This window comes from Tiliqua scincoides, chromosome 4 (assembly GCF_035046505.1).
Source record: "Tiliqua scincoides isolate rTilSci1 chromosome 4, rTilSci1.hap2, whole genome shotgun sequence".
NCBI lineage: Eukaryota > Metazoa > Chordata > Lepidosauria > Squamata > Scincidae > Tiliqua > Tiliqua scincoides.
The window spans coordinates 198,625,215-198,645,972 of NC_089824.1; the positions used below are offsets into that span (position 1 = coordinate 198,625,215).

At 42.9% G+C, this 20,758-nt stretch overlaps 1 protein-coding gene across 1 annotated transcript in view; it reads left to right on the plus strand.

Annotated features, from left to right (window-relative positions):
* TOP1 (DNA topoisomerase I) overlaps nt 1–20,758 on the plus strand; it is a 111,500-nt gene that overhangs the window by 83,787 nt on the left and 6,955 nt on the right. The window contains exons 9-18 of the mRNA XM_066623624.1: nt 376–491; nt 5,505–5,626; nt 11,035–11,157; nt 13,777–13,964; nt 15,600–15,744; nt 16,059–16,202; nt 17,034–17,219; nt 17,895–17,963; nt 19,199–19,313; nt 19,909–20,036. Coding sequence (XP_066479721.1) covers nt 376–491; nt 5,505–5,626; nt 11,035–11,157; nt 13,777–13,964; nt 15,600–15,744; nt 16,059–16,202; nt 17,034–17,219; nt 17,895–17,963; nt 19,199–19,313; nt 19,909–20,036 — 1,336 coding nt within the window. The remainder of the gene's footprint in view (nt 1–375; nt 492–5,504; nt 5,627–11,034; nt 11,158–13,776; nt 13,965–15,599; nt 15,745–16,058; nt 16,203–17,033; nt 17,220–17,894; nt 17,964–19,198; nt 19,314–19,908; nt 20,037–20,758) is intronic.

A 20,758-nucleotide genomic window follows, 5' to 3' on the forward strand; every position in this document is an offset into this window, starting at 1 on the left:
GACCAGGCTGCAGGTAGAAATCGAATATTTTGAATTCTTTGCATATAGCTCCCCCACTTACAATTAGAACCCAAGCATAGCAGAGTGTGGAGAGGGCTAGCACTTCATGGGTGAGTTTTTAATACACAGAGAGGCTATTTTTGTTTTTTGTTCTGTAATGTTGGGGAGAATTCAAAAGTGGCATCCCTCACCTGCAACCTGAAACAGTTTGAGCAGCTCTTATCTCCTCAGTATTTAGCCTTTAGGGTTTACTGAATTAACTGGTTTTTATGTTCAAAAAGTAATGCTGTGGTTATTCTTTGTCAGCCTTAGAATAACATGACAGTGGCTAAATGGGCACTTGTTCATTTCTGTTTCTCTCTCGTTTGATAAAAGGTGGGAGGAAGAACGATATCCTGAAGGTATTAAGTGGAAGTTCTTGGAACACAAAGGTCCTGTGTTTGCACCACCATATGAGCCTTTGCCCGAAAATGTCAAATTCTACTATGATGGTAAGCAATTAAAGATTGATACCTGCTGGAAGAATAGGTGTTTTTCTCTTAAGCAAAAAACACATAGACAGTTGCAGCTCCTTAACAACTAACAAAGGTATGGTGGCATGAATTATTGTGGACATGAACTTATCAGGTACATCTTGTAAATTGCCACAAGACTTTTCATCATGTTGACAGTAAATGACTGTCACTGCTGCTCATTTAAATGTTATGACAAGGAGTTCTCTGGGCCAGTAAAGAGGTTGATGAGATATGAGTCCACTGTGCCCCCATAGATAAGTAACATACAGAAAAACATCACACCCCATAGATAGATCTCATATAGAAAAAAAGCATGGAGGAGTTCACAGTCCCATGATAGTTTGAGGTAGGTCTCCCTAGAGAAGTTTCACAAACCATTGTTGGCATCCTTCAGTCTTGGAAGACTATGGTATTGCACTCTGAATGGTGGTTCTGGAACAGAGTGTCCTCTCCAGTGCGTGAAGCCTGGATAAAGTAGATATAGAGAATAGACTGTTTCCCATGCAGCAAATCCCCCCTCTCCATGTTGCTGAAATGGTCCAATGGAAAGGCAGAGGCCAATATGGTTGGTTCCAGCGGCGTCGCAGGAGTTGCCAGAACGTGACTGTGTTCAGCCATGAACTGCCTCAGGGACTCTGGCTCCGGATTTTGCCTCAAGGTTGACTCCTGAAGCCTTTTCCATAACTGGATGTAGCCACAAGGCAGTGGAGATTTGGGATCAGAGTTTTCCTTCTCTCAGATGAGCTGCCTTCCCAGGCTAACGAGTCCCATCTACCCGGTGGCTGTTTAGTCGCCTCTTACGACAAGTACAGCCAAACTGAGGGCCTATTCTTATCCCCAGCCCCCAGGGGAAATCACAAACCAGTACATTAGCCATTAGTATATTTATATCAAAGCCCCAAGATTACCAGAGGGAAGGGCTGACTGGACCCTTTTCCGTGTTTCCTATGACATCTTTATATCTGAATCCCATTTTTTACTGCAGCTTTTGACATTACTAACATTATTCCTCTGGTCTAACATATTAACAGATTTCTATAGTGTGGCTAAATTCTTTAAAGCAGTGTTTTTCAAACTGTGGGTCAGGGCCCACTAGGTGGGTCGCGACCCTATTTCAGGTGGGTCTCCATTCATTTCAATATGTTATTTTTAATGTATTAGACTTGATGCTACCGTGGTATGTGACTGTATTTGGGAAAATGTTACAGACTTGTACTTTTAACAAGCCGCTATGTATATTCTTTTAACAATGACACTAAATGGGACTTTACTGTCCCAGTAAATGGGACCCACACTGGGTAAGTGTGGGTAGGAGTGCAACCTAGGATTGTTAAAACTTTTCCTGCTTGATTATGTCACTTCCGGTCATGACATCACTTCCGGTCATGACAGATTCTCATTCTAAAAAGTGGGTCCTGGTGCTAAGTGTGTGAGAACCACTGACTTAAAGCAATACAAGGAAATTCCTTTTCCCCACACCCTACACGTTAAGGAAGCTTAGTATTTGGCCTTCTCTGTCTGCCTTAACTGCAGTAATACAAGCAGTGACTGGATTTTATTTTGCAATATTCCATCATTCTAGAATGATGCCAATTCTTTAAAAACTGCACGCAAGTAAAATATTTTTGCTTCTGTTAATGAAATGTTGGCAAACACCTTCTCTAGGTGCACTGAAAACTGGTGTGATGTTAACCTATTAGGCACATTGGATAGGAAAGGGAAGGCTTTGAGTTTTCAGTGCATTGATGCAACAATTGCTTCCCCCTTGAGCTGTGGGAAAAGCATCTTTCCAGATAGCTAGTTATTTCCTGCTGAGTCTCTATTACACTTCTTCAGTCAAGGGGAAACAGGGCAGTCACGAATCACTGAAGTACCAGGCAGGCAGCCTTCAAACAACAATTCCTTGATTTGGTTGAGTTAAAAATATCCATGTACTTTCATGTGTTCACAAAAACAACCCAATATGGGGCTTCTGTTTTCAGATGTGTGGCATACAATAAGCAAGGAGGTGAGGGGGGAGAGAAAGTCAGATGGACTTATTCTCATCGCATTTTTTCAAAATGAGAGCAGTCTCCTATCTACCCACAACCTAGTCCATGCCATTGTCCTATGTTTACTGCCCTAACATAAAAACAGGTTAGCCCCACTGGGCCTCATGGTGAACCATCTTTGTGATGCATGAAAATACTCATAAACCGCTATAACGTTTATCACCCCATGAAGCTCTTTCATTGCTACCTCTCTTTGAAAGGATAGAAATGAACTTGCTGTGTAAAATGCACAGACTGTGACAATATGAAGGGCTGCTTTACTGAAGAATCTTACTGTACATCCCAAGAAAAAGAGTTAAGAGATGGAAAATATACATGAAGAAAGAACCAAAGGCTTCTGTGGTCCACTGGCTTAGTAATGGTATTTAAGTGCATAGATGGAATCCTTTCTCTGTAAATTAGAAGTTTTTTACCCAGGAGATATTGACACTCTACAGGACAATAAAGGGGAATCTCCCCTTCAAATAACCTGCCTTCTTTTTTTCACATCCCAAAAAGTTGTACTAGGGGACTTGTTTTCCCTTATTACATTGATTTTTTTTTTTTAATGCAGAAGCCTGTGTGGTTACTGGGGCTCATTGGTTCGACTCAGTCGGGCCGCTGCTTCGGCGGCTACACTGGCTGCCAGTTTGTTTCCAGGCTGAATTCAAAGTTCTAGTTTTGACTTTTAAAGCCCTATACGGCTTGGGTCCAGGGCATTTGAGGGATCGCCTCCTTCCATACAATCTAACCCATCCTCTCAGGTCATCAAAGGGGGCCTTTCTAACTGTGCCACCACTAGCGGAGGTGCGGGGGATGACATTTAAGAAAGAGGGCCTTTTCAATGGTGGCTCCCCATCTGTGGAACTCCCTCCTCCTGGAATTGAGAACAGCTCTCTCTTTAGAGTCCTTTCGGCGGGGGCTTAAAACCCTTTTTATTTAGGGAGGCCTTTTATGCTGACACAAGAGGGCATGGTGCTTTTTGAATGTATTTTAATTTGGGATCCAGGTTTTTGTTTTTAATATGTTTTTACTTGCGAACCACCTTGTGTGTCCTTCACTGGATAGAAAGGCAGGATATAAATTTCTAAAATAAATAAATAAAATCAGAAATAAACAGCAGAACTGCTTCTAATTTTGTTACAACTAGTATGTAGAGGTTCTGGTGCTTCATTCTCCCACCCCACCCCAGACCACAATATGTGATGAAAATGGGAGCAAGTGTCTGTATTATCATGTCAGGAAGATCACACATTTGAATAAACCAAACTTGTTGAAGAGGATGGAAAGATTTATGCTATCTCTCTTGTGTGCTAATGTAAAGACTAATGTTATGTGAAATTAGGCAGTTTAAAGTTAAACTCTACTGTAGGCAGCACAGTTTTTGGAACCAAGTTAGGGACTTCCATTGTCACACTCCGCTGCAGGCCCTAGCTTCTCCTGAAACACCAGAACATTCAGTGACATGTTTGTAGGGTCATTATTCTGGCTGTGCTTTGTATCTTTAGAGTAGGGGTGTCCAAACTTTTTGGAAGGAGGGCCACATCATCTCTCTGACAGTGTCGGGGAAATTTACATTTCAAATTTGAATAAATTTACATAAATGGATATATTAGAGACGGAACTTATATGAATGAACTAATTTTACTGAGCTTATTTATAATACACATGAGATCCAGAAAAGGGGGGTTGTGAAAATAATTCCTGACACATATAACATACCTTTTCCTAGGGAAAAGTACAGAACAAACTTAAGAGGAGTCAGCATGGGCTCCTTCCCCCCCCATGCAAGAGCATGTTTTTACTCTCTCTCTATCTCTCTCTCTCTCTCCCCCCCCCCCTCCAATCCTGGCAACAAGCAGCAGCAGCAAAGGAACACAATCAGTCAGGGATATGGTGGGCACCTGCCCCCTCAGGACAGGAGTTTGTTTCTCCTCATTCACACAGAGAAGGGAGCTGCCTGTCTCCCTCTCTCGGTCCCCCCCTCCCCCAGCCTGCACCCAGCACCAAACAAACTTAGAAGCAGGCAGAGAGCTGTGTGTATTTCCCCCTTCACAAACGGACCCCCATCTTCCTCCCTCTCTGCCAGCAACCCCAACAAGCAAAAGCAGTAGGTTTCCTCCCCATTCAAACATCCCGTGAGTTCTCCCCTACAGCGCCCGCCTCCAAAACTGAGCACTCGAAGCCCAATCAACCCACACTTTCCTGGGAGTAAGCCCCACTGACTCTATGGGACTTACTGCTGAGTAGACATGCTCTCCAGCTGCATTCAAGCATCCCTGGGACTTCTCCCCTGCAGTGCCAGCCCCTGACCCTAAGCACATGCACAGCCCAATTGGATCCACACTTTCCTAGGAGTAAACCCCACTGAGTCTGATGGGATTTACTGCTGAGTAGACATGCTCTCCAGCGGCATTCAAACATCCCGCGATTTCTCCCTTGCAGCACCCACCCCCCCAGCACATGCAAGCAGCACAAATACACCCACAGTTTCCCGTCCCTCCTCAGTGCCTACCCCTGCCTCCCCAACACAAACAGCAGGGCAAACAGACCCAGGACTTCTCACCCCCATCGGACGCCTGGACGCAGCTGCAGCCTCCCCAGCCTAATGGGAGGGTTGCGGATGGGCGGGGCTCCTGCTCTCCTGTGAGTGCTTAGCCTTTTCCTCGCTGTTGCTGCGAAGAGCAGTCGCATTGGGCCAGCATGGGCTCCAGTGGGTCTCCAGTGGGCCGAGTGCCCATTGGAGATGGGGTGCTCCCTGGGGGGCTGGATTGGCCCCCCCCCACGGGCCGCAAGTGGCCCAGGGGCTGGAGTTTGGGCAGCCCTGCTTTAGAGGACCAACACTGGGTAGGGATATTCATGACTCCTTTCTCTCTGGGAGAAAACTCACTGAGGGGTTGAATGCCTAGAACGCTACCCTTTGTAGTGGTTTCCTCATGGATTGCTTTCTTTACTGCAGGTAAAGTCATGAAGCTGAGTCCCAAAGCAGAAGAAGTTGCCACATTCTTTGCAAAAATGCTTGATCATGAATACACTACAAAGGACATTTTCAGGAAAAACTTCTTTAAAGACTGGAGAAAGGTAGGGCACCATGGCAGAGTGCTTGGCTTCTTCAGGGGGCTGAAGATGAAGTGCTGTTTGCTACTTGCCTGCTCATCTACAGTGTGTAACAATTGTTTTTCATGGAGTTGTGGGTGCCTGCTTCCTTACTTGCTTCCTCACTGAGTACTTGGCACACTCGGCACTAAGCATTCTGCTTGTCAAAAGGCACTACACATACCCCAGCAAGGGCTTGCTTCTGCTCAATTCCATCTTCCTTCCCAACCAACCAATCCTCTGTTTGTCTCCTCCGTAGTTGAAAAACTTTCCACCATTTCAGCAGATGCAGGCTTGAATAGAGAAGGAAATGCTCTGGGAATGAGGGTGAAGAACATAAAGCAAGTAGGTTGGTTACAGAGAGCAGGCATCCTACAATGGGAATGAGAGAGAAGGGAAGGTATGAAGAAACTACAGGCACATAGGCAGACACCTTACATTCTGAGAGCACCGTAAAGTTGGGGCACAGAAGGTAAACACCTTAGATATTTGTGCAGGAGATTAGTTGACAGGGTTGTATTTGAGTTTGGATAGTGGAGTTTTATGGTGTATTCCCCATTTTGTAAGCTTGAAGGGTCCGTGTGTGAAATGTATTTCTGTGTGGTGGGAGGTGACAGATCAGGGAGGTGACAAGGAGGGACAGGGTTGTAATCATGGGGGACTTCAATTATCCTCATATTGACTGGGTCAGTTTGTGTTCTGGTCACGATAAGGAAACCGGATTTCTTGACGTGCTAAATGACTGTGGCTTAGATCAGCTAGTCACGGAGCCCACCAGAGGACAGGTGACTGGATTTAATTTTGTGCGATACGCAGGACCTGGTTAGAGATGTAAACGTTACTGAGCCATTGGGGAACAGTGATCATGCTGCAATCCGTTTTGACGTGCACACTGGGGGAAGAATACCAGGCAAATCTCTAACAAAAACCCTTGACTTCCGACGGGCGGACTTCCCTCAAATGAGGAGGCTGGTTAGAAGGAGGTTGAAAGGGAGGGTAAAAAGAGTCCAATCTCTCCAGAGTGCATGGAGGCTGCTTAAAACAACAGTAATAGAGGCCCAGCAGAGGTGTATACCGCAAAGAAAGAAGGGTTCCACTAAATCCAGGAGGGTGCCCGCATGGCTAACCAGCCAAGTTAGAGAGGCTGTGAAGGGCGAGGAAGCTTCCTTCCGTAAATGGAAGTCTTGCCCTAATGAGGAGAATAAAAAGGAACATAAACTGTGGCAAAAGAAATGTAAGAAGGTGATATGGGAGGCCAAGCGAGACTATGAGGAATGCATGGCCAGCAACATTAAGGGGAATAATAAAAGCTTCTTCAAATATGTTAGAAGCAGGAAACCTGCCAGAGAAGCGGTTGGCCCTCTGGATGGTGAGGGAGGGAAAGGGGAGATAAAAGGAGACTTAGAGATGGCAGAGAAATTAAATGAGTTCTTTGTATCTGTCTTCACGGCAGAAGACCTCGGGCAGATACCGCTGCCCGAACAGCCCCTCCTAACCGAGGAGTTAAGTCAGATAGAGGTTAAAAGAGAAGATGTTTCAGACCTCATTGATAAATTAAAGATCAATAAGTCACCGGGCCCTGATGGCATCCACCCAAGGGTTATTAAGGAATTGAAGAATGAAGTTGCAGATCTCTTGACTAAGGTATGCAACTTGTCCCTCAAAACGGCCACGGTGCCAGAAGGTTGGAGGATAGCAAATGTCACGCCTATTTTTAAAAAGGGAAAGAGGGGGGACCCGGGAAACTATAGGCCGGTCAGCCTAACATCCATACCGGGTAAGATGCACCGGCCTCATCAAAGATAGGATCTCAAAACACATAGACGAACAGGCCTTGCTGAGGGAGAGTCAGCATGGCTTCTGTAAGGGTAAGTCTTGCCTCACGAACCTTATAGAATTCTTTGAAAAGGTCAACAGGCATGTGGATGCGGGAGAACCCGTGGACATTATATATCTGGACTTTCAGAAGGCGTTTGACACGGTCCCTCACCAAAGGCTACTGAAAAAACTCCACAGTCAGGGAATTAGAGGACAGGTCCTCTCGTGGACTGAGAACTGGTTGGAGGCCAGGAAGCAGAGAGTGGGTGTCAATGGGCAATTTTCACAATGGAGAGAGGTGAAAAGCGGTGTGCCCCAAGGATCTGTCCTGGGACCGGTGCTTTTCAACCTCTTCATAAATGACCTGGAGACAGGGTTGAGCAGTGAAGTGGCTAAGTTTGCAGACGACACCAAACTTTTCCGAGTGGTAAAGACCAGAAATGATTGTGAGGAGCTCCAGAAGGATCTCTCCAGACTGGCAGAATGGGCAGCAAAATGGCAGATGCGCTTCAATGTCAGTAAGTGTAAAGTCATGCACATTGGGGCAAAAAATCAAAACTTTAGATATAGGCTGATGGGTTCTGAGCTGTCTGTGACAGATCAGGAAAGAGATCTTGGGGTGGTGGTGGACAGGTCGATGAAAGTGTTGACCCAATGTGCGGCGGCAGTGAAGAAGGCCAATTCTATGCTTGGGATCATTAGGAAGGATATTGAGAACAAAACGGCTAGTATTATAATGCCGTTGTACAAATCTATGGTAAGGCCACACCTGGAGTATTGTGTCCAGTTCTGGTCGCCGCATCTCAAAAAAGACATAGTGGAAATGGAAAAGGTGCAAAAGAGAGCGACTAAGATGATTACGGGGCTGGGGCACCTTCCTTATGAGGAAAGGCTACGGCGTTTGGGCCTCTTCAGCCTAGAAAAGAGACACCTGAGGGGGGACATGATTGAGACATACAAAATTATGCAGGGGATGGACAGCGTGGATAGGGAGATGCTCTTTACACTCTCACATAACACCAGAACCAGGGGACATCCACTAAAATTGAGTGTTGGGAGAGTTAGGACAGACAAAAGAAAATATTTCTTTACTCAGCGCGTGGTCGGTCTGTGGAACTCCTTGCCACAGGATGTGGTGCTGGCGTCTAGCCTAGACGCCTTTAAAAGGGGATTGGACGAGTTTCTGGAGGAAAAATCCATTATGGGGTACAAGCCATGATGTGTATGCGCAACCTCCTGATTTTAGGAATGGGTTAAGTCAGAATGCCAGATGTAGGGGAGGGCACCAGGATGAGGTCTCTTGTTATCTGGTGTGCTCCCTGGGGCATTTGTTGGGCCGCTGTGAGATACAGGAAGCTGGACTAGATGGGCCTATGGCCTGATCCAGTGGGGCTGTTCTTATGTTCTTATGTTCTTATGTGTGTGTTATATTTTTAGGAATTGAGATTGTATAATTATGGTTCTGTTTCAAGTAAGCATTTATAAACAAAGCAAAGGTTTTAGTCATTTCAAGGAATTTTCCGGACAGATAACAATGAGCCTCGGTGTCTTCTTTGGGGGCATGTGTAATTAAATTATGTTTCTGCACACCCATGCAGCTGGAGCTTGTAAGAGTGCATTGGAGACATCTAGTCTGGCTCCTCTTATTGTTTCTTGTGTCCTAAAGTTGAGAAATATGCTGAGTGCTGCCAGTCACGAGGAGAGTTCGCTTTGCTTCTGAATTAACATGAGATGCTACCTAAAGTTTTTGTGAAAACTGAAATGGTCTGACTTTTTTTCAAACCCAGCTTGATCATGCTACTGTGTTGTGGTGTACTGCTGCAGAATGGTAGCAGACTGGCCAAAGCTTTGAAATCTGACAGTTGTTCCTCTGTCGAATCTGTACTTGGTACTCAGACCTTGCAGGGTAGTTATGAAGGTAAAATAAGCAGGAAGAGAATCATGTATGCCACCCTTAACTCCTTACAGGAAGGGTATGATAAATATCTAACAGGTAAATGAATGTCACTTATTAAGAGCAACTGTGGAGCAGCTAGACTTAAAATCTTCATTCAGCCCTCAAGCTCACTTTGGATGAGGCAATTTTCAACTTTACCTAACACAGAATTTTAGAATGTGTTCATTCCCATGTAGTTCTTGTGGGATAGGATGCAAATGTAATTAGATCATGTTGGCAGGATCATTGCACAGTTGCAGAATTTGGCATCCTGAGAGCTTAGCTTTGAAGATAAAAATTAATAATAATAAAACTAGTCTGATGGAAAGCTGAATCATTACTGAGGAAGTTAGGAAGAGCTTTTAGATACCAGGGCAATTACTTGAATGTGTGTTAAAACAATCTGGTTTTCTCCATTCCTTGCCAGGAATGGAAAAAAAGTCAAAATTTGGAGCATCAAAGCATTATGGAAGCAACATTAAGCAATACACATGCATTGATATATATTTAAAATAAATTTTGTACAAGCCCTACCTCATCAGATTCAAGGCAACTTACAATAAAAATTTAAAAAATGTATTGCAAATATAAAACAGCAGCATCTGAAAGAGTTCTCAGGGTCAAGCAGATTCATGTGAGAGAATGCTATCCCTGAGATACTCTGGTCCTAAATTGTGTAGGCTTTAAAAGTCATAACTAGTACCTTGAATCATAGTCAGAAACATAAGGCAACCCATGAAGCTGCATCAGTAGTGATGTTACTACTAGTGATGCAGCTGCATCAGTAGTAATGTTGGGTACCTGTTGATCATGTCATCAGGCACCCAATAGTAGCTGTATTTTGCATCACTTGAATTTTGGGGGGGAGATGGGGGGGTCTTCATGGTCAGCTGCCACAAAAGAGCACATTACAGGAATCCAGTTTTGAAGTAACTAATGTGAGGATTCCATTGACCAGGTTTGATTGAGACAGAAACGGGTGCAGCTGGAGAATTAGCCAAACCTGAGCTAGTGCTGTGGTCGCTATCTGAGTATTAAGGAACAACACTGGATCCACAAATATTCCCCTGTGTATCTGATCCTTCAAAAAGGTGTGCCGTTCTGCCCAAAGCAAGTTGACTTCCTGTTGCTGACTCAGGGCCCGATCCTATCCAATTTTCCAGCACTAATGCAGCCGCAATGCAGCCCCATGGTAGGGAACAAATGTTCCAATACCTTAAGGAGGCCTCTGTGACTGCCTCCCCACCACAGGAAGCAGTGCATGCCCCATTGGCACAGCACCAGCACTGGAAAATTAGATAGGATTGGGCCCTTAGTTAGGAGATCTGAGAATCTTTGTCTAAATTTCAGCTTGTTAACCCTGAGTCCTGAGTGGATATTTTGCATCTCTTTGGAGCAGAATGTAGCTGAAATTTCATCACACAGCACTACATCACACCTTCTCATACCTGATGCCAGACAGGATCAGAGATTCAATCCCAAAGCATTTTCTTTCAGCTGGGCTTTTCTAGATATAGTCCTTATAATGCAGCAGGTCTTATTTATGATAGCAGAATCCAAACTTATTTTGTACTAAATGATTGTCAGTTTCCTTCTCTAGCTCTAAGAATGCTTTTAAGATCTAATTTTCCTTTTGCAGGAAATGACCTCAGAAGAAAAGAGTACCATTACCAGCCTCAGCAAGTGTGACTTCAACCATATGAGTCAGTATTTCAAAGCGCAGTCAGAAGCCAGAAAACAGATGACCAAGGAGGAGAAACAGGTAACTTGACTTAGAATGTGTTTTGGAAAGGCTTATGAGTCAAAAACAAAGGTTATGATCAGACTACACTGTCTGTGCCACCTGTTCTCAATCTACCGGATCATATAATAATCTTTTGTTCCACACTGAGTGGATTAACTAAAATCTCCCAATTTGGAAAAACATGCTGCTGCTTAAGCCTTCAGGGATTGAAAAGGTGTTTAGTCCCCTCTAACATCTTTCCACATATTTTGCTTTGAATTTTGTGCTTTGTCCTGATGTCACAGATAGTGCTCAGTAGAAATAAGAAATTGGCATCTCTTGGGAAATCTCCTGGTTTATATAAAAATAATCATTGATCCATTTCCCTGCTCCTTGGTGTGTTCCATGGCTGAAATCTCTTTAATAGGGATGAGATTCATCACATGATCACCTATGGACTGCAGTAAGAGCTAGAATATTACTTTCCACTTGGTGCTTTTTAATAATGCATTGTGAATCTCCCCTCCTTGGGGAGAGGTGGTTGTATCTGAGAGTGAATGCATTTCTCATTAGTTTTAAAAGGCCTATGGTGCCAGAACTCGAAAAGATTCCCAGTGGTGGGTGAGAGTAAGGAATAGGCTGGCCTCTTTTATGTATTCATTTAGCAGAAACCGATGAACACTTTCCTCTTCCTATTAATAATGGAATTGAGGTGGCACACATGCTTGTTTTTGTTTCTCATTTCAGGTGACAGTGATGTTGATAGGAGTGCAGAAGCACTCCTAGTAGTTACTTGGCCTCTCGTTCTGTGTTAGTGCCTTTTTACAAATTACCCAGCAACGTATTACCCAGCAACGAGTTTTCTACCAAGGGCAGTGTTGAGTCACAATGCCAAGGACTGGAAAAAGTCCTGTGCTCATGCACTTTTTCCTCTGCCTCCCTCCTCCCCATGAGTTCTATGCTACAGTGAGTTATGGTTTCCTGCTACATAAGCAAGTCAACCATCACCTCTGCAAATCTGACTCCAGCTGCTAGATCTCTTCAAATATTACAATTTAATCTTAGGGGATACAGCCCAAAGGAACTTAGAGATGGGTCTTCCACCCACCATCAAAGAACACAGGGTCGTCGTCCCCCGCCCCTCAGGAGCAGGGGCAGAATATTTGACAAAGCTCTGAAACTTGCAAAACTACACAGAACTCCATTTGTTTGCACTCAAAAATCTGTAGTTAAAAATCTATAGAACAGCAACCTGTTTTGTACATGAACTCAGAACTGTGATTCTCTTAAAAAGCCACATCTGAGGAAAACAAGCCAGGATTAAACTGTGGTTTCAGATTTTGGTTTATTTCCTAAATGTGGTTTGAAATCAAGCACAATTTTCCAGATTTGTACACAACTGGAATCTGTGATTTACTTAAGCCCGTGGAAGAGACGCTTTTCCTCTTCCCCCTCGTGCACAAAACAGTCTGAAGTAGACTATTCTTGCTGGTTTAATTACATCTGAACCCCCAAATATGGTTTGCATTTGTCCTCCAAACCATATTTGCAACCACATTGTGAAGGTGGTTTGTAACTATTGTTTGGAAGACCACTGTTTGAGAGTTCAAATGTAATATCAAGCAGTAAGTTGATTAAAAGGAAAAGTAACTCATTGAATTACACAAGAGAAAGAAAGCAGAAGTGTATTACATGGCTCCTTCTTGTAGTACTAAACCATATCTGTAAAAGTCTCTGTGTATGTCCAAGGAACCATAGCTTGTCTTTTTGAGAATACATTTTCATAAATGTACTCCTCAAACACCTGTTCATCAATTCATACATTAACTTTTTGTGACTACACTTAAATAATCTCAAATGGACAGCATAAATAATGTAATTTGTGAGGAGGCTTGCTGGTGTTATTCCGGCCCTAGATCCACATGCACATTTGGTAATTTGGATAGATTATTTTGGCCTCCTAACATGTCTTAAAATCCATACATTTGGCAGTAGATTACTTAACAAGGAATAAAAATGTTCTTCCAAATTGTGGATCACAGACATGTCAGCATGTCCTCTTTTGTAGCTGTTTACCCTTCATTTTCCTCTCTTACTTGTTTGTTTATAAAGCATCTAAAACTACTAGATGTTGTATAGCAATTAAAATGTAAACCAAGTTCTGCTCATGGGGCTTACAACCTAGTCCAAGATGTGACATGTTAAGAGGAAGGGGAAAGGAGAAGATGTCCTGGTAAAAAAAGTGGTTAATGAGGAGACACTTGAACAGGGTAAGACTAATATCCAAACTTCTGCTTCCCCACACATACTCCTAATTCTTCTTTGTGAACAGGGAAATCTCAAGGTCAATAGGTTGAGTCTCAAAATTTGGATGTATAACTGTCTCTGGATCTCACTCTGTGAGTTCTAGCCTTGGCAGGCACAAATAAACACACTGACGATGTTTTCAGGCCATTCTTGCAGCATCTAGACCAAGCCTAACACTGTAAGGCTATTGCAAGAACAGTTCTTTCCTTGCGCTGTACATACAATTTGTATAAAATGGCTCATGCAGAGGACTAGAGCACAATGTGAATACAGTTGATGAATTTATTGTACTGTGGACACTCTCGGTATGTCATAATATTTTTGTTTCCTTTTTGTGTGTGTCTGTCTTAGAAAATTAAAGAGGAGAACGAGCAGTTATTAAAAGAATATGGTTTTTGTATCATGGATAATCACAAAGAAAGAATTGCCAACTTCAAGATTGAGCCTCCAGGTCTCTTCAGAGGGCGTGGCAACCATCCCAAAATGGGCATGCTGAAGAGAAGGATCATGCCAGAAGACATCATCATCAATTGTAGCAAGTGAGCATGGAAGATGTCACAAGCTGACTAGGAGATAATGGGTCCATAATATGTAGCAGCAGTGCCCAGACACCTCACCCCAAATAACCTATCAGCCACAGTGATATTTTTTTTTAGAGCCTCAGCTAGCAATTGCCTCTTTGGTATGTCTTAAATGGTAATCTGTAGTGCTGGAGCTCAGTTACTACTGTGTGTACCAAGCATGACCTTTTGCAAGAGTTCAGAGTTCACAACAGAAATGTTGTGATGTCATGCAGTGGTAGCCTAAAGACAAAGCCCTGCAATCCCCCCCCCCAAGTTTCCCCAATATTGCATTGTGCACTAAAGTCACCATTGGTTCTGTGAGGGTTCAGGGGACATCCTGGCAAGGTAAGCCGACTGATATGTGTGAACCTGTGCCCAAGCTGAATGACTTTCGACACCACGCCTAATGTCATGTCATTGGTTTGGTAAGGTTGTTTTGTGTTTCCATAGTATAAGCTGGCAAAGATTTGGGTTAGCCAGTGTTTGGATCAATTTGTTAAACAGTGACTATGAGCGAGGGGTTGTTATATTCTTTAGGAAGCTCAGAGCAGCTTATACTGTAGGCCCAGCCGCTGTCCAGCCTGAGACTTCATCACTCTGTGAATAACAGCATCCTGTGACTTCCAAACATTATCTTGGTACATAGATATCATGGTAGTTCCTGAAGGCTGTGCAGCACAGTATAACCCCAGCCATCCTGGTATGCTGCAATGACATAGAATCCCTCCTGCCCAATACTTGCTGTCTTAGATTTGTTGAAGATTCCATACAGTTCAAGACCCTAATGGCTTATATTTTGAAGCAGAGGAACAGTGGCCAAATGCTCAGTAGTAAAAAAAAAAAAAAAAGAATATTAGAAACTTGATATGTCTGTGGAGCAGGGTATCTCTGTAGTATAGAAAGGATGGTGAATGCAGGGCAGTATGGTGATAGACAAATGCGAGGAAATGGATGAGTGATGTAAGCCATTTAAAACAGCTGGGGGGGAAATCCAGGAAATGTTTTTGTTCTAAAGATTGAGAACCAGTTTTTGTTGATGCTCACAGGTGCTCTGCCAACCATATAGTTCCTCAGTAATCAGGCCTATTTGGCAGTTCTACATCTTATTAGAACCGTAGAATTATGTTTGTGGCCATTTCCCATCTCACACCCTCCCCCATGGCAGGCTATGGGCAAATGCTGCTTGACAGGCTTCAGCTCTCAAAGTACCTGGCAAATCAAGGCAGTGCTTGTTATGATTTGTATTTTGATCTATGCTACTATTCCACACTGCCTGAACTGTTCTCCAGGTTCTCCAGGTTTGGAACTGTCATTTATTTACTTGTAATTTATCATGAACATAAAGCTTTCTCTCTCCCCCTTGCATGCTCAAAACAGTCTGAACTAGGCTGGTCTTCCTGGTTCAATTACATCTCAGCCCCAAAGCATAGTTTCCTTTGCATTGTCCTTCAGTGCAACCACATTTGCAACCACAGCGTGAAGATTGTAATTCTGGTTTCTTTCACATTCCTGCACATTGTATTTTGCTGGTATTTGTAATTTCTTTCATAGTTCTGTTTTCCTAACTTTGAACCATATCTATGTTCTCCTTTCTTGTTTTTCTCTGTGCAGAGATTCCAAAATTCCTTCACCTCCCCCTGGGCATAAATGGAAGGAAGTCCGGCACGATAACAAGGTTACCTGGCTGGTATCGTGGACGGAGAACATCCAAGGATCTATTAAATACATTATGTTGAACCCCAGCTCTAGAATCAAGGTGATGGTTTGCCTTAAGCTCTGTAGACTGCTTCAGTCATGTCTAGTGTGCTATGGGGAGTCATGTCTAGTGTGCCTAATGGCAGATTGAAGAGCGCTCAGTCCTTTTAGTTTCTGCAACCAGCTTGCTGTAATCTAGAAAGCTTTCTCAATATGCGCTTCTGGCACAGGGAAGCATCAATCAGAAAAATGGAGTACTCTCTGTTAGATGGTAATAAGGAAGTTTCAAACATTGCTCTAAACCTCTGTCTCCAAACTGGAACTCTCATGCTCTGGTGCAAGTCATCATGCTGTTGCTTATGATTGTCTCTGCAGGGTGAAAAAGACTGGCAGAAATACGAGACCGCCCGGAGATTGAAGAAATGTGTAGATAGGATTCGAAATCAGTATCGAGAAGACTGGAAGTCCAAAGAGATGAAAGTGCGGCAAAGGGCCGTTGCACTGTACTTCATTGACAAAGTGAGGCTTAGTCATTTTTCCAGCAACCTCCTTTTTGCATAGATAAGCAGAGCTCCTGAGCTTAGGCTGCTTAAGCCATTTCTGCCCAACAGTGCATATACGCAACAGGAATCAAATGTGAGCTGGGAAGAAATGGGTTAAACTGAAACAAATAAGCTTCTTGAAGCATAACAGTAAAGAAGATGGTGGAGAGGTTTTGGAAGAAAGTCGTAGGGGTGCTTATTGGTATTGAATTTTCAGGAAGTATCTAAAAGATGCTACTCCTAAAGCATGGATGGGCACCTCCCTGTCACAAATTAGACACATTTGTAATTGATTAACTGAGCTAAATGAATGCTTCTGCAGCTACAATCTGCCCACTTTTGCTGTCCACACAATACTCTTTTGCCTTATACAGAGCCATTAGCAAGAGGTGGCATCAAAAGTAGACAGAATTTCTGCAGTGACTATTCTGGAATCCAAACATGAGAATTAAACAGAAGTATTGCATGCACTAAACTTCCCTCTCCATGTTAGTTCATCAAAAGTATCTGGTGGTGAATGGATGGGCAATGTACCGCAAGTCCCCCATTTGAGCTACAGAGAATCTTTCACCAATCTGAACTTTGTTATTTTGTCCAGTCAACATTTAGCTGAACATTCACTTTAACTGAATTTGTAGATGTCTTGAAGCTGAGCTGTGAAATTAAAATTGATGATATGTTAGCTCAAGGAACCCTGAAGCAGCACTGCTCCCACCCCAAGTAACCTGAGCAGTTAAACATGCTTCTGTTTGCTTTGATTGCTGTTTGTGACATCCCTCTGCTCTTCCTCACTGTTTCGTATTTGTAGCTCGCTCTGAGAGCTGGTAATGAGAAAGAAGAAGGAGAGACGGCTGACACGGTAGGCTGCTGCTCCCTCCGTGTGGAACATATAAATTTGCATACAGAATTGGATGGCCAGGAATATGTGGTAGAGTTTGACTTCCTCGGTAAAGACTCCATCAGATACTACAACAAGGTTCCTGTTGAGAAAAGGGTAAGGGAATTTTTATCATCTGCTGTCATATATTTAAGGAAAGTGAAGAACTTTGAAAACACTGAGGATTTAGTGACCTTCATGAGTGTGAAGATATTATCAGGGTATTCAGACTGAGATGGGGTACAGAAAGCAATCATCTGATAAAATGAGCCCTACCGGATCAGACCCAACAGTGGCTAACCAGATGCTGCTAGGAAGCCAGCCAATAGAAATGAAGGCATTCTATTCAACAGCTGTACTGCCACTGACTATGGAGGTTCATTATTTAGCTATAAAAGGTCTATCAATATTTTTATAACATGAATTTATCTGGTCTCTTAAACTATCCAAGCCATCATAAGAGTGTAAAAAAAATTATGGTTGTTACTGAAGGAGCTTTTTGCGTTTTTTTCTTGTAGGAAAGGGACAGCAAATTCTGTGATCTGTCAGTTGGGTTCTGTTGTGAAGTTGGAGAGTTCTTCATTCACTAACACTGCATAGTGGCAATGTACCTTCTATCCAATGTTAACAAGACCCATCAACACACATCCTGTTGGACAGTAAAGCACAGTGCCTTTTAGGCTAGGTTTTCACATAAACTAGTGAGGAGGACTGTGCTGTACCACTATAACACCCAGCTTCCCTGTGCCTTGTGATAATGGTTATCTTCTTTCCCCTGTGCTTGCTTTGTAGGTTTTTAAGAACCTTCAGTTGTTCATGGAGAACAAGCAGCCTGAAGATGATCTCTTTGATAGACTCAATGTAAGTGCCTGCTCAGCCTCTCAATGGCAAGTGTTATGTGCTATAAGCAAGGAGACTTTTCATAGACATGCTTGCTATGGCATCTATTGCCTACTTTGTGATGACAGTGTCTCATCTGGAGCCAGCAGATAGAAATTACTTTGACTTGAAGAAGAGGCAAATTTTTAATGTGTTTTTTTACTAATGATGGCAGTTTTTATTCAGCTGAGAGTACTTGCCCTGTAGAAACCAACATGCAGTTAGAGGTTATAGGAAACTATAGAGTGGCTAACTTGAATGAGCAGCGCCACTCCTGACACTTAATAGAAGTATCTGCCAAACTCCAAAAGTGGGAGAGACAGTCTTCAGTGTATTGGAATTCCTCAACCTTCCTAGCGGAAGACATTTTCTCTACTTCATCATTTATTAATATCTTTGAATACAGAGGTCTTGAATAGAGTTTTGGGACCCAGAAGGTCTCAGCCTGACCTCAGGTTTGGCAGCATTGCTGCTGCCATTTTGTTTTGAGGCTCATGCCTGCATTGTTTGAATAATAGCCAGTGGTAATAGTCCCAGAAGAGATTTATTTCACCAGAAAGTGTGGATTAGAAGGGGTTGTTTTCACTATATCTCCCAGTCCTTAGTGAGCCCCCTCAGTCTCTCCCCCAGGCTTCTGCTCTTTCCTGCCCCAGGAGGCACACTGCCTTGCCTCTCCTCCCATCCTTTTTTCCTTCCTCTGCCTTTCAAAACCGAATGCATGTTGTTGCCACACTACTCTCTATCCCTTTTCTCCTTCCAATTGGCCTAGGGAAAGAAGGGACAACACAACACAGGAACAGCAAGTGGTAATTAAACAACACCAGGTGATAAAAGAAGAGGAACCATAGCCATTTTTTCACTCACCTCTAGCACTTTTGAAAGTAGATCCCATTTTGCATGTTGGTGTTCGACGTGGGCCCAGCTTATGACAAGCTGAAGCCCACAATCCTAATACCTCTTTCTGTTTTATGACCTGCAGCTCAGTTTCTCCCAGCTGAATTTGTTAATGTACCTGCCATCCGTTGAATGGGCATATCTACTTGCAGAGCTTTGAGAGTATTGCAAAAGATCAAATGAAAGTTTTGTGCAGAGGTGTTCACCGCTCCAAAATAGTGAGAATAGGAAGGATTCTCATTTTTTGACTAAGACATACTTGTAATTAGTGATGGAATGAATGAATGACCTTCCTTTTATTTTCCTCCCTTTTCTCATGTTAGACTAGCATTTTAAATAAGCATCTTCAAGACCTTATGGAAGGCCTGACAGCCAAGGTATTCCGAACATATAATGCCTCCATTACGCTACAGCAGCAACTAAAGGAGCTCACTACCGGTAAGTGCCTTTGAACTAGCAAATGTCTTACTTTGTTTCTTCCTGTGTTGATGTGATCTTGATACAGAGATGGGTTTAAGAAGAGGTAGAAAGTTGTTTGAATGAGCTCTCCATTGGGTATCTGGGGCTGGCTAGCTGCTTTCCTGTTCATTTGTATAATTTTGTATCCCCAATAACTTGGGAATTGGAGATGATTACTGATTGTCAAGAAGTGTTTAAGTGAGTCCTGTATCCAATAGATAACCATATTTGGCTATTACACAGCACCTTAGAGTATGCAGTTGAATTGCTTCATGCACATTGCTGTTGTAATTTTACAAAAACCCTGTAAAGTAGTCGATTACTATTATCTTAAGTTGTTTGGGGAGCTTTGCTGAAACACAGCCTGCATATTTGAAAAAATATTCCATATTGCAAGGGAGAGACTGAGACAAAGAGTGGGTTGTCTAGTGTATGTGAATACGCTACAGCAGCTCTTAGTTGGCAACAGCTGATTGAGGGCCTAGTTGCTAGTCTCTCACCTATCAAACCTATCAAAAAGTGAGGCAACCCATCTGATATGCCAATTTCACTTGTCCGTTTTGAACTCTTCCAGCGGATGATAATGTCCCAGCAAAGATTCTATCTTATAACCGTGCCAATAGAGCTGTTGCTATTCTCTGCAACCACCAGAGGGCACCTCCAAAGACCTTTGAGAAATCCATGATGAATTTACAGACCAAGGTAACCGCTTCACCTTTAGTTAAAAGCCAAGCTAAGACATAACCAATGTTGGGGTTACCTCTGTTGCATAAATGATTTGTGTCAAGCTCTTTTCTTAGACTACCTCACTAGTTACGTTTGTTTCTCTGGTTTATGGAAGAGGAATCCTGTTCACTTTTATTATAGACAGCTTGGAATCCCTCAAATCCTTTCCCTTCACACCAAGCTTCTCCCAAAACTATCTACTTCTCCCCATATTTAGTTGAATGGCTCATTTTGCAAGTTAACTTAGGCCTGCGGAAATACCTAAAGTGTCTTTAGTGGGGCAAGAAAACCACACATAGTGATACCAATCTTTTGTTTCCAATCTTTCCTATTATTATTATTATTATTATTATTATTATTATTATTATTATTATTATTATTATTATTATTATTAACAACAGTATTTATATACCGCTTTTCAACTAAAACTTCACAAAGCGGTTTATAGAGAAAAATCAAATAACTAATGGCTCCCTGTCCCAAAAGGGCTCACAATCTAAAAAGATGCAAGAGAACACCAGCAGACAGCCACTAGAAAAGACACTGCTGGGGTGAGGTGGACCAGTTACTCTCCCCCTGCTAAAAAGAGGAGCACTCACTTGAAAAAGTGCCTCTTATCCAGTTAGCAGGGGTTACCTCCTACTGAGGTAGTTTCCTCCTCCCTGAGGAAGCCATTCAGAAGCAGCTTTTCTGGGGAT